The sequence below is a fragment of the Rattus rattus genome, chromosome 3 (assembly GCF_011064425.1).
Source record: "Rattus rattus isolate New Zealand chromosome 3, Rrattus_CSIRO_v1, whole genome shotgun sequence".
In the NCBI taxonomy this organism is placed as follows: Eukaryota; Metazoa; Chordata; class Mammalia; order Rodentia; family Muridae; genus Rattus; species Rattus rattus.
In genome coordinates, this window is record NC_046156.1 from 14,954,636 (window position 1) to 14,968,531 (window position 13,896).

Consider the following 13,896-nt stretch of genomic DNA (forward strand, 5'->3'; position numbering starts at 1 on the left):
AGGCTCTCTCAAAAACAAACCATAATGAAGCAACAAGGACAAGTAAAAACAACGGGATTTCCAGAAAATTTGAGAGGAGTTGGGGTGGCAGAAGTCTCTTAGATGAGATAAAAACCTCAAGCTTTTAAAATTTAAACTCGAAAAGTTGATTGCCAAGGGTTGCAAGGTGGCTCCGTCAGTAAGGTACCTGCTGCACACATAGGACCACCGAGTTTGGGTACCCAACACCCATATAAAAGCTGGGTGTAGTGGTCCATCTGTAACCCTAGGGCTTGGGGGAGCAGAGCCAGGGGATCCCAGGAACTGCCAGTCTAGTCAAATGGTGAACTGCAGGCTGAGCAAGTCAGTCTCAAACAGTAAGACGGAGAGCAACCGAGTAACACATTAGACATCAGCCTCAGGACTCCAAACATAAGTACACCACTAACATGAACTCACACATATACTACACCCACCCGCCACATGCCGGTGCGTAGTTATTCATTAAAACAAGTGAAAGTAAAGCCAAACTTCGTAACGGCCACTACCCTGGCCCGTTTCACTTTGCAGTCCTATGCTAAGGATGAGCCTCCTCAGAGAGGAACTCTCAGACACAGCCTGAGGGGGCCTCAGTCTTCACGCCCCAGGAAAGACTATTTTTAGGCAGTGAAAATAAACCATTTTTGGGGGTTAATATAGAACATTATACACTTCTAAAACCTTTCAAGTTATATAATGGAGGACCCCAATATGGACTCTGGTTAACAACAATTAATATTGGTTCATAATCTATACAAGTTATCGCATCAATATAAGAAGTATGGGACACAGTAACGATGGGTCTTTAATTACTCATGCTTACTTTTTCTGTTAAGCCTACAACTGTACAAAAAGAATTTTTTTTTAAAGGTAATAAAAAAGTGAGTGTGGAATATAATTTTTATACTGTGTTAATCTGGTATTTCTGAAAAATAACTTTTTAACTACTGAGTCCACTAACTTAGTAACAAATTATATGCTACCAAGTCAAGCTAGTCCCTTGCCTTACACTCCCCTTCTCCCTTTTCCTCCATCCCACCTTCAGAGACAGACATGATGACTATGAACTCTGGCTGTGCAGGTTTGTGGATGCTTGGCCCAGGGACTGGCACTACTAGGATGTGTGGCCTTGTTGGGGTAGGTGTGTCACTGTGGGCGTGGGCTTAAGACCCTCACCCTAGCTGCCTGGAAGCCAGTCTTCTCCTAGCAGCCTTCAGATGAAGATGTAGACCTCTCAGCTCCTCTTGCACCAGGCCTGCCATGCTAGTCTTGATAATGGACTGAGCCTCTGAATCTGTAAGTGAGCTCCAATTAAATGCTGTCCTTTAAGAGTTGCCTTAGTCATGGTGTCTGTTCAAAGCAGTAAAACCCTAAGACACTGGCCAACCTGGAACTCACTCCATAACCAAGGCTGGCCTCAAACTCAGGACATTCTGTCTTCTAGGTCCTAAGTGTGTGATACTCTGTCTTCTAGTTCCTACGTGTAGAATCACAAGCATGTGCCACCACATTTGATTCTGAAATACTGTCTTCTATTTAAAAACTAGTATGTATATATGTATATATATAAAGGGTTTGACATTTAAAAATCAAGACATTTTGAATTTCTGACTCTGACACATCATTACATTAAAAAAACTTTTATTGTTAATAGAAACTTTTCATTTCTTAATTTTTAAATAATAGAAATATATAGGAGTTAGATGTCAGAAATAGGTATAATTTAAAAGAAAATAATCAGCACTTTTTAAATGTGTAAAGTTAGCAACTTTGTAATACAGTAACTCCACATGGCAGTGCTCATCGGCAGAGAAGGAAAGGCTCAGAGCAAGGACTTTAGCTAATTACAAGTGTTACCAATTAATTACAAGGAGCGCCCTGCCGGGATAACATTCTTCAGGCCAAGACTGAGGACACAAGGTCTGTAAAAGGCAAAGACAATCATACTGGCAAGGTATACAACAAATTCTGGCCAACTGAGATCACAAGGCTCAACGCCATCAGGTGTTTCCTCAGAACCCGACGGCTTCTCAGAAGCACGGAGTGGGACATTCTCCTGAGGGTGTCAGCAGCTCTCCCCAAGTCCGGCTTTCCTGAAAGTTAGAACAGCTTACTGCTAAAATGTACTGTCAGATCACCAGGAAACACAACCAGGCGGAAAACTTGTAGGGTTTTCAGTCCACAAGTTGTTTTCTCAAATTGAGAAATATTCTGATAAAATTAGTCTTATAAAAAAGTTCAAAATACCAAAACACTTAAAATAATAAAAAAGGACAATGCTGAAAAGTACACGACCACCATGATTTACACCAAGCTGCCCCTAGAGTGTGCTCCATTACACTTCCAATCCTATTTACAGAGAATGTTATGTGCACCTGTGATTTAAGACGCGCATCCCGTGATTTATAGAAAGATGATATCCGCCACACCATTTGCACCACTATTAGAACAACTCGCAGTGACCTGTCACTGCCGTGAAAGAGCCCGTGACCGTAAGGGGAGAAACATCTCACTTGAGTTTCCACAACTCCCCCCCTCTTCTAACCGCAGGTCTGGGGGCAAAGGGGGGGCCCCAGGGTCCCCAGGCCGGGGAAGTGAGGCTGAAGAGAAGCTGCTGTTTTCCGGCCTGCCAACTTCCAGGACTGGCAGATTCAGGGACGACTCAGTAGAGAAGAAGGGAGCGGTGCTGGACTCTCCCTCTGGATGGTAGATGACCGTGGATGGTCTCTGTTTCTCGGAGAAGTTGCTCTCATCAGAATTGGACCTAGAAAGGTTGTTGGTGGCTCCAGCTGCGAAGGGCTCACAGCTACTGCACTTCAGGCCTACAACAGAACACGCAGACGCAAATGAGGACAGGATCAGACATGGACGCCTCTCCCGCCTATAACTTCTCGGATTCGGGGTTAGTTACAAGACAACTACAACTTGTTTGAGGAAGGGTCTCATGCAGCCCAGACTGGCCTTGAACCAAGCATGCAGTCAAGGCTGGCTCCTGTCACCCCCATAGCAGTTTATAAATACTGTCACCAAAGCCCACTTCCAATCTCACTTGCTTTTCTTAGTAAGAACGCTACTGTCTACACTGCCAGCTAAGGACACTTGTCCCAAGAAAGTCAACTGAATACCACAGTATTCACACTCAACGTACACTTGCAATGTACACTTGTAATGACTGAATGATCATGGAGGGGAAAAGGCAGGAGGCCAAAAGGTGGCTCAGAGGTTAAGGGCACTGGCTGGTCTTTCAGAGTGACCCTGGTTCAGTTCCCAGCATCCACACGGTGGCTCACAAACATATGTAACTCCAGTTCCAGGGATCCAATGCTCTCTTCTGGCCTTTGCAGACACCAGGCACAAAAGTGCAGACAAAACAGACACACAAAAATAAATCTTATGGGGGGAAATGCAGGCCCTGTAATTTTTCGTAAAGTAAGTGACTTTTACAGATCATTTTTTACATTGAGAGAGGGGTCTCACCTAGGGATCTAGCCTAGGTTACCTCTGCACTTGTTAAGCAACCCAGGATGCCTTGAACTCTGATTCTTTCTTCCGGCCTCCCGAGTGCTAGGGTTACAACTACCATTCCTATCTAAGAAGTTCATTAGCATTCTGGGAAAAAATTAAAAAGAAATATATATGCTTGGCAAAAGTAGAATGGAACCAGGCACATCCTCAAATCTCACAAACTCACCAACGGCAATTACTGACTCGTCAGTAGCAGGGCTAGAACTTAAGGGAGTTAGCAGTCATCTGAGACACTGTCACCATGAGGGATGACAAACAGGCACTGAGCAGGTGAGCCTGGCTAGCATTCCAGGACTGCGTGCAGAGCGGGAAGGACTAAAGCCAACAGAGACTCTCTGGTTCTCCACCAAACACATAACAACAGTGCTTATTCCTACCATACAATTCTATCACATCCCAAGGGTCTAATGGACAACGATGAACACCAACACTATCTGTTCTGCTTAGGGAACAGTCAGCATAGCTATGTACAGGCCCAGGAACCCCTGGGTTAAGATTATAAGTAAAACCAATTACGTCTAAAAGTAAACTTGCATGTCATCTTGTCTGTTAATCTTTTAAATACTAGATGCATCCCTTCCCCCAATCTTTCCCTCACTTGAGACCAGGTCTTATAGTATAGCACAAGTTTGCCTCAAAAATCACAATCCTCCTGCTTAAGTCTCCAGGTGCTGGATTATAGTAGACATTCTACATAAAGCTCACAGAGAGGAAATATGCAGGTATGTTTCTTACAGGCAGACCCTTAAACTGTTCACCTATCTCAGATGGCAAGAGCGGCCGGCATGGTTCCACCCTGAGGACAAGTAACTCAGTACCCTGGAGAGTGGGGAAGGGGCAGGCTGGGGGAGGCAGGCCTCCCAGCAACTGACTGCTTCCAGGTTTAGACTCACGTGCTTTCTACAGGATTCTTACACACGTGTCAGTCACTGCTTAAGGCCAACTGGTAGGAGAGAACACATGAAGAACTCAGCTGAACGTAACATCCACCTCCTACGGATTGTTCTTCAGTTGTTGGTACAGATAGGGTCTCACTCCCCAGACCTGGGGCTCACAATGTAACCCACGTTGGCCTTGAACTTGTGGCAGTCCTCCTGTCCCATGTCTAGGAATACAGGCATAGGTCACATGGGTCCTCTTCTTAAAACGTAATGTAATGGTATTTTCTGGGCTTATTTTGAGTGGATTAAGTTAATGGCATATTTTAGAAATAAACTTTCATAAACACTATTGTTAAATGAATACAAATAGAGTCAAATGAGTTTATATCACTTTTGTGTCACGGTAATATATCTGGTAAGAATGTAAACTGAATATAATTCTAAGCTTTAAGCTTTGGAAACCAAATGGTGGTAGTTTTGAAGAGTGCTGTGCTCTCCTGCTCTCCCCGCCCTGCACTCTCCTCCTCGCCCTGCACTCTCCTCCCCGCCCTGCACTCTCCTCCTTGCCCTCTGCTTACCTTTGAGATGCTCCAGTTTTATATTCCGAAGCTTTAGCACCTCATCTGTTATCTTCTGAATCAGGAAGTTCTGTGTTTTCTCCCTGCGAATGGATTCCACAAGGGTGTCCAGTCCCTTGGGGTTTTCCTGTAAGTAGTCTAACAACTTCCCAGCCCTTTTTCTACTTGAAGTTCGGCAAGAAATTTCTTCTGTGTCTTCTCTACTTAGAATTTTTTTTGCTCGTAGATGATCAAAATGTCTCTCGGCTATGATTTTCTCACACAGGTAAACTCGCAAATTCTCTAAAGCCTAAGAGACAAAAGAAGATAGGTTTCAATGTTACTTTGTAACATGCAGGGAAATCACAGGTGAGTGGTTAGTAGTTACTAATCTTAACTGGTAGGAGGCAACCTTCTGAAGTTGGGAGGTCCTTTAAAATGCATGCTAAAGATGTCCAGCACCACAGTCCTCAGATTGCTCTATTCTGCCTCTCCTTCACATCTGAAAACTAACACCTAGCTGTTGTGAGGAGGGACCTGTAGGAACAAGAAGTCTGCAGAGGGTTACCTAGTTCAGGAATAAAGATTACAAACAAATTTCTGTTCACTGTAGTAACTATCAAGTAAAGAATTTCACTATTAGGACCAAGACAACTTAGTGGCGAGTCTCACAATTTACAGCTGTTTCATGTTTATTATTAATTAGTACATCACCTCGGTGTGAAACCATCTGGAACATACAAACCCAAGTCCTTCCAAGGGCTATGTCTCTGTTTTAAGGTCAGTTAGGAAAACGATACAACTCACGGGAGTCCTTGAGGAAGGAGAAGGAAGGAAGGGAAGTCCTCACTGAGTCAGTCCTCTGGGAGGGAAGGGAGAAGGAAGGGAAGTACAAAGGAACATAGAGAACAGGAGAGTTCTTAAAACAACAATAAAGAAAAGGGGGCAGAGGAGAGCCTACAGTAGGGAAAGCCAGCTCAGCCTAGTCTTTATGTATTTAACTTCACTCTTCATTAGCCTTAATTGAAACTTTTTTAAAAAAAAGGTGTGCATATTAGTGAAGTAGCATGTAATTAATTCTCAGGCATGTACTGTGTAATGTTTAAATCAGGTCCATGTTTGTCTTAATAAATGGTGATTAATCTGATGCCAGTCATTTCATAGCTGTGCCTCTATTTACTGGACATGGGACTTTGGGCAAATTAACTCCTGCGTCTGTTTGCTCATGTGACAGCTCAGAGGAATAAATTAATATATGCAGTGTGAAGAAATTGTAGGGTACACAGTGAACGATCCTGTTGGGGCAATGATGACAGCAAGTAACTTGACTCCCATTATAATGAAGAGTTAAAGGCAGTGGAAGATTTCAGTAGAGCCTACTTAGTAAATGATGGCTGCAAAGTTGCTGCAGTGAAGGTGTCTGACAGGTTTTGTTTACTGAATTTCCACACACAGTTACTTATCTACACAGTAAACTTCACATGTTTATTTTAACACTGCAAACATGGGGCTCTTGCTAGGCAATAGCACACATAAGCCAGTCACAGTAAGACCATGTAAGTTATAGTAAGCCAATCACCACAACCCCACCACCACTTTTGCCACTGTCCTAGCTCAGGTCCTTAAATCCTGGACTGATAACAGAAAAATAACATTTTGTAATTCCTTCATACATGTACTAGATTTTATAATTTTCAAGAGAAAATAGAAATCTGAACCATTTCATAAATTATGCCAACATGTGTTCTTCCCATGACTTATTGGAGAGTCCTGAACACAATAGTTGAGAGCACTGGGCTAGAGAGAGACAGCTCAGTGGTAATGAGCACTCGTTCTTGCAGACGATATGAGTTTGCTTCCAAGTACCCACATGGTGGGTCACAATATTCCACAACTCCAGTTCCAGAGGATCTGACACCATCTTCTGACCTCTGCGGACACCAGGGATACATATGGTATATACACATTCATGCAGTCAAAATATACATATTAAAAATCTAAGCCATAACTAAGAGCGTGGCTCTGCAACGAGATGAACTGCTGATCCCGAATTTCTAACATACTGTGAGAATTGGTACGATCACCTAACCACCTTCAGGATCTTCCTTGACAAAATAAGGATAAAGAATTAAGCCCATCCAGGAAGACTAATTGGGATAGCGTGTATGAAGGCTCAGCCCAGTCTCTTGTACACAGTAGAGGTTCAATGTCCAGTGACCACTGGACTGTGGCAGGCAAGACTCTTGGTATGGCTCTGGCTACCTGTGCAGCTCAGTTCAGCAGTGCCTACCCTAGGACTTCTGCTCCATGTACAATTGAGGACTAGCACTTCATGTTCCTATGTGTCTGACTTTCCTCTTCTCATTCCCCGAGCTCCTCTCCATCTTCTAAGCTTGAGGTTCCTGGTCATCTCTGGAAAGCCTTATTTAACATCCAGGATAAGGTAGACACGCCCGTGCTGTGGCACCAGATTCCTGCGTCGTCCATCTCATTTCCCAACTCATCACCAGACGTTTCCACTGTGTCCCAATGCTTTCCCCCAAGTCACAAATGACTCCCTCTATTGAAGGGTCCTTCCTACCTTCATCGTTTTGGCTTCTCAGAGAAGGGACACAGCTCATCACTCCTTCCTCCAGAAACACTTTCCTTGTGAACAGATATGACACTGTCCTGATTTGTTTTTTATCTCTATGAACTTCTTTCTGCACCTCTCATCCCCTCTGGGGTCTTGCTATATAACCCAGCTGGCTCCAAAGTTGGGGTCCTTCTGTCTCCTCCCAAGTGACGGGAACTGCAGCTGGAGAGAACCTGAAAACTTCCCAAACACCTTATCTTCAATAGAACACTTGTATCTCTAGTTCAGAGCTCTCTTCTGATCTTCGATCTTTTTTTGTTTTGTTTTTTTTTTTTTTTTAAATATTTATTTAATGTATACTAGTACACTGTAGCTGTCTTCAGACCAGAAGAGGGCATTGGATCCCTTTACAGATGGTTATGAGCCACCATGTGGTTGCTGGGGATTGAACTCAGGACCTCTGGAAGAGCAGGCAGTGCTCTTAACCACTGAGCCATCTCTCCAGCCTTCTGATCTTCATTCTTACTCTTCCTCCAAGTCCCATCCTTTCTGTGTTCTTAACATGTACCCTGAACTTGTGTTTCATCCACGTGTATGGCCTTCACCTTGATCCATACCATCACTCCCTCTCAGTATATTCAAATCCTTTCATGGCCTTTTCCACTTTCCCTCATCTCCCTGGTCTACAGAAAAAAACAGAAGGATCTTTAAAAGTCAAACAAACAAAACTCCACTAATTCATTAGCATGACTCTACTAAGAGAAGAAAGTTAAGTTCTTCAAGTGTTTACTTAGCCCACCCTCCTAATTTCACCTTGTTACCATCTGCACTATTCTGACCTTACAGAAGTCCTCACTTAGGTCCTTGTCAAATTCTCTGTATCAAATGCTCTTCTCCCAGGTTCTCTATTAGAACCTTTAAGAATCAATCAAGCACACCTGAGGATCGCATTGCATGTACAATGACTGCCCTGGTGTTTGTCTTCGTAGCTCCGAGTGAACTTACAAATGTGCTTGTGTAAATGACAGACATCCTTTTCAGCTTTCACCACCTGTATGTTTGAAGCAGGTAAACAGCATGGACGTTCTGTTTACTGCTGTATACTCTGTATACTCTGCATTTCAAAGTACAGTGCTTTGGATGAATGAAAATTTTAATATACTATTTTAAAGTTATTATTTTATGGCTATTTTCCTTCATTCAAGAAATTGAGCTTTTTTTTTTTTTTTAAAGATTTATTTATTTATGTGAGCACACTGTGGCTGTCTTCAGACACACCAGAAGAAGGCATTGGATCCCATTACAGATGGTTGTGAGCATCGAACTCAGAACCTCTGGAAGAGCAGTCAGTGCTCTTAACTGCTAAGCCATCTCTCTAGTCCCTTAGTTCTTAGTTTAACTGTTACATTATCAACTCAGAATATAAAGTTATCTCTATTTGTTAAAATGGAGCAAATTCAACCAAAATAGGGGCATGTTAAATAAACATGAAGAAGGGGAGGAGCACTGAAGACTCGCTCCCAGCTAGCATGGGAGGACATGGACCAAGACTCTCAATGGATGTGCAAAACTTCACGGTACCAACCCCATCCCAAGCTCTCCTCCATCAAAACTAATTTAATAACCCACACAGCTAGCTACGCAGAGACTAACAGGCAGGTGACACACAGTACTGGGGAAAAGGTGCAACTCATGCCCCTGGCCAGGATTTTATCATGGTGCTCAATTTGTAACACTATAAATGTAGCAAATTCCCATTAAGTATTTTTGGACCATGGCTGACCCACAGGCAACAGAAGCCAAAGAAAGCAAACCCTGAGTCAGACAGAGCCCCATGGACACAACTTCCCACCATTTATCCAAGCAGATAACACAGAAGGAACACCAAGCAGTTTTGGGGGAGGATAACGAAAAGTTCCAGTTCTGAAAATAAAAGAACATGGCAAGCAGTGATGGCTATGCCTTTAATCCCAACACTTGGGAGGCAGAGGAAGGAAGATCTCCAAGCTGAGGCCAGCTTCATCTACAGAATGAGTTCCAGGACAGCCAGAGTTACACAGAAAAACAACAACCAAATGTATGATGTTATAGCTTGGCTCTGGTAGACACTTGGAAATAAAGGCCTGGAGTTGAGAAAAAAGGAAGTTCAAGAACTGCGGATAAATTTTTAAGCTTGTTATAAGCAGTTTAAAAAATAACTGGGTAACTACCTAAGAAAACTGTTTTTATAGACATCCTAAGGTGTATCCAAAGTTTCTCTAAGGTTATGGACAGCTGATACAGGTCTGACCTGAAACTGTCAGAATGGATAGACGTCGATGGGCAGAAACAAAGGTCTGCAGCACTCTTCTATCTATACTCAGGTCTAGGCTTGTTTTGCCAGCTACAAAATGAAAAGCAATTCTCTCCCTTAATGATTGTGAGAAAATTTAAAACTGTGTCCGACAACAGAGACCGCAGCTACCATACTTTAAGGTTACGGTTTTACTGGCATCTTAAGGCCGGAGTGGTTATCAAAGACCTAGTCTCAAGTAGAAATGTAAAGTTTCCCATACAGTAAGTGCCCTACCAATTCCCCTGAACACGGAAACGATGGCAGTAATCCCAGTTGGACCTTTTCCTTCTGGTACTGAGCTAGTCCAGCTGTAATTATGGGTTGGGTACAGTGCAATAAACCTTTACAAGGGGTAAGGTATAGAAGAAAAAGAGATCAGAAGCACACGGACATCTGCAACAACTTGCAGTCAAGTTCGAAAAGACTTTTCACCAGCACTGCGGTGCTAGGTACGAACAAATTACTGTTTTTAAAGTGAATCCATATATATCATGTAAATGGTGCTCTTTTTTTTTTTTCTGGCAAAAGAAGTAACTAAAGGGAATGAAAAACGAAGCACGTTGTGTTTAAAGCCATATTCTCAAATATTAATGTGTATGCGAAGTTCTACGTGGTCTAAGCCGGAGAGTCCAATTTAGCCATGACTGTTTTCAACGTTTACCTGAGAGTCAAGTCTCAGCGAGAAGCAAGCACACCCCCTTCATTTAAATATGTGGGCGTCTGATTACTAGGGGAATTCCAGGGCGTCCTTTCAAAGGGCGAGCTTTCCGCAGCCCCCCGTATAGAGTTTCACCTATCTGCTCTATGCCTGGGGCATACCTGGTCCAGAGCCCGCTGTGGACAGATTCGACCGCTCCCTAGCCTAGCAGCTCCCTCGGGGATGGGATGGAGTTGGGGATCAACAGGATGGAAAGCCACCAGCGAGAAGCGGATAGCAAAGATAAACCCAAGCCGGCGCTGACAGGTTTAACCGTGGACTCCCAGGTCTCTGGTGGATCATTTGAAGCCAGCTCCGGGGAAGCAGGCGGGTCCTGCTGTGCCGGGACCTGGCGCTCTTCCGACCTGAGGTTCCCCGTCGCTCGGCTCCGGGTTTCCGCTTTCCTCCGCCCCCGCCCGCCCCGCTGCGCCCAGCCCGGCGGAGCTACTCACGTCCTTCTTCACTTCAGTTAAGTCCTCCTCCGTGAGAGACGGCGCGGGAGCCTCCATGGCCGAGGCCGGGATGGCGTCCTTTCGGCCCGCGCCACCCCGCCCTGGCTAAGGGCTCGGGCCTCCGGGAATCGGGCTGTGACTTGGGAGGACTAGGAACAGAAGCGGGGGAACCGCCGGTTCACGGAACGCGGAGGAGGAGACCTCAACGCCCCACTTCCGGCTCCGCCTCCGGGGCCTGCGGCGCCGCACTCAGAGTCCTTCCTAACTTAGGCACCACCCTTCGGCGAGGCGGGTCTACCTGCAGGCCCCGCCCACTTCCGTGCCAGCCAATCATTACTAGCCCTAGGTTTTGTCCCTTCTTCCGAAGTGGCTCCGCCCACAGCAGCCTTGCCTCTAACTACGCCCGCTTGTTATTTACATAGGGTTGCGGATTGGCCCCAAGAGAAGGATTCGTTTCCGTGGGCGGAGCGTTGGCCGCTCAGTTTAGCGGGATCTCCCCGCCCTCGCAGACTCCTCTTTTGGGTGGAGTGTGGGCTGAGTAGGCCAGGGCATTTTGGTTTGCTTCTCTGTTGCGGAACAATTTCCTGTTGTGCTGGGCCAGGTTTTATAATTGCTTGATCATACACAAATGTATAATATATAACATAATATAACTTCAGTATTGAAATGTTTGAAAGCCTGGTCCGGGGCCTACTGCCATTTGCCACCTAGAACTAGGGAGACAGAAACAAGAAGATATTGAGTGCAGAAAACAAAATAACAAAACACAATAAAAAAACGAAAAAGGTGTTTAAGATTTAATAATTACCTGCAATCCCGTCAATTTAGCAGCAGAGGTAGTGTTCAGGTACTTTTAAGTCTCTATTCGTTAGGAACATTTCTCCTTATTAATCTATGCAATAAAGATACATTTAAAAAGCTTCTAGGGTCTCTAGGAGCATATTTAAGGCTCTGAAGCTACTCGGTGCACAGTTGCACTCTCGTTTATTGTTAGCCTTTATCACTGTAAGTGCTAGGTATGTCATGATGGTGAAGCTATCTTTTTGGAGGCCAAATGACTGTTTTCAGAATGGTATTTTAACTCGTAGCTTGTGCGGCACGTAGTGGATGAGGAGCTCCACATAGAATCCTGGGCAGAAAATGATTATGTGGCCAATGGGGTAAATCTACAAGCACAGATTGAAATGAGAAGACGACCAAAGGTAACAGGAATCTATCTAAAATAAAAGAACCACAAGAGGCATAAAGCCACATCTCCATAGCTCTGCTCAGAGCCCTGGAATCCTGGTATTCACATTATACCAGGTCTTTTTTCACACTGATGTCTAGTTTACTAGAGTTTTTCTGTGCCCTTAGTCATCCGGCGTCTTGCTATAACCCAATTTGCTTAATCATTTGCTCTTTCCTGTAGCAAGTGTCTGTTAAAGTACTGAACTACACCCAGATCTTCTTCTAGGTTTTGATGAATAAGACAAACCAAACACCGTTTTCCTCGAGCTAGGGTGTGGCGGCACAAACTAGCTAGATGTGTTGTTCAACCAGCTGCCTGCATCTGGCCCAACTATAAGCAGGACTACATTGTAAACTTACTTAAAGCATTAGGAGGGTTTTTTTTTTCTTTTTTGCAATTTTTTTTCACATCTTGGATTTATGGGTTTTGTGTTTGAACCCTGTAGAGAGCAATATCCTGTCTCAAAATAAAAACATTGGACCTAGTTGTAAGCCCCTAGGAGGCTGAGGTAGGATTGTCTAAGTTCAAGGTTATTCTGGGCTATTTAGTAAGTTACTGGGCCAACCTGGGCTACATAGTAGGACCCTGTCTCCAACAAGCAGAAGAACAAAAATAACATGTTTCCTCATGAAATTTTTATTATAGCATGTGTTTGTTTGGGGTGGAAAAGGTGGACATTTGCAAAGTTCTGTGTGTAAGGTACTTAATATGCTAGAATCTCATAAATACTAAGAGGAAAAGTAAAGCAGGGAAATCGGAAGGGTGGAGATGGAGACCCCGTTGAGACAAAGGATACATTTCCCACCTGCAGGAAGTGAGGGAGGAGCCCGAGGACACAGGGAGAAATAGCTCTGGGTTGAGAGCCCTGCAATAAAGAGGCTGGGTGACAACGGGGGAGGTGAACTCTGTGTGCTACGGGCAGAGTTTAATCTGACTTCGCTCTGAGTCATACAGGTTTACTCTGAGTCAGAAGGAAAGCCACCCGAGGTTTCAGAGGAGCGGAGGGACAGATGCAATCTATGCTTTGAGGCTGGCTTTCACTGTTCTGCAAGCTAGCCAGCTACCTCTTTAATCTAGACCCAGGGGGTAGAGACCAGGCCCAGGGGGAGCAGTGAGAGAGGGGTAAGCATCTGAATGAGAGGGGCCAGGGCATTGGACTTGGTTTTGTAGCCATCAAGAAGAGAGCAGGGCTGGAGAGATGGCTCAGCCATTAAAGGCTAGGCTCACATCCAAAAACATAAGAAGAGAGTAGAGTGCAGAAGCAAGGGTGGAAGTCAGAGAAACAGAAAAGTTTTAGTCTCCAGCCACCCAGGCATAGGGCATCCTGGTAAGCACTCACCATCATCACAAAAAAGGTCAAGCAATTTTCCTTCTTTTTTCCTTCAGAATAAGGTCTGTATTGTTCAAGTGTTGAGCTGGATTCGAGCCATCCTCCTTCTTCAGTCTTGTGCATGACCATGGCCTGCGATTCTAAAACCCTGCCTTTCTAAAGCAGTCCCATCCCTCCATTTGCCCTTTCCTGCTAAATCACAGGGTCAGACTCTGAAGGCACGGCTTCAAGGAAACAAACCCATCCATTCTTTGCAATAAGTGCCTCTTCCTAACCGATAACATGGACCTGAATT

At 44.4% G+C, this 13,896-nt stretch overlaps 1 protein-coding gene across 1 annotated transcript; it reads right to left on the bottom strand.

The window, feature by feature from the left end:
* Positions 1-1,642: 1,642 nt before the first annotated feature.
* On the bottom strand, positions 1,643-11,274 carry Bcl10 (BCL10 immune signaling adaptor). Its single transcript, XM_032897216.1, has 3 exons — positions 11,041-11,274; positions 5,003-5,291; positions 1,643-2,840 (listed from the first exon to the last, which is right to left on the bottom strand). Exons 1-3 carry the CDS (start codon positions 11,095-11,097, stop codon positions 2,485-2,487), a joined length of 702 nt encoding a protein of 233 aa, XP_032753107.1. The 5' UTR covers positions 11,098-11,274; the 3' UTR covers positions 1,643-2,484.
* Positions 11,275-13,896: the final 2,622 nt, after the last annotated feature.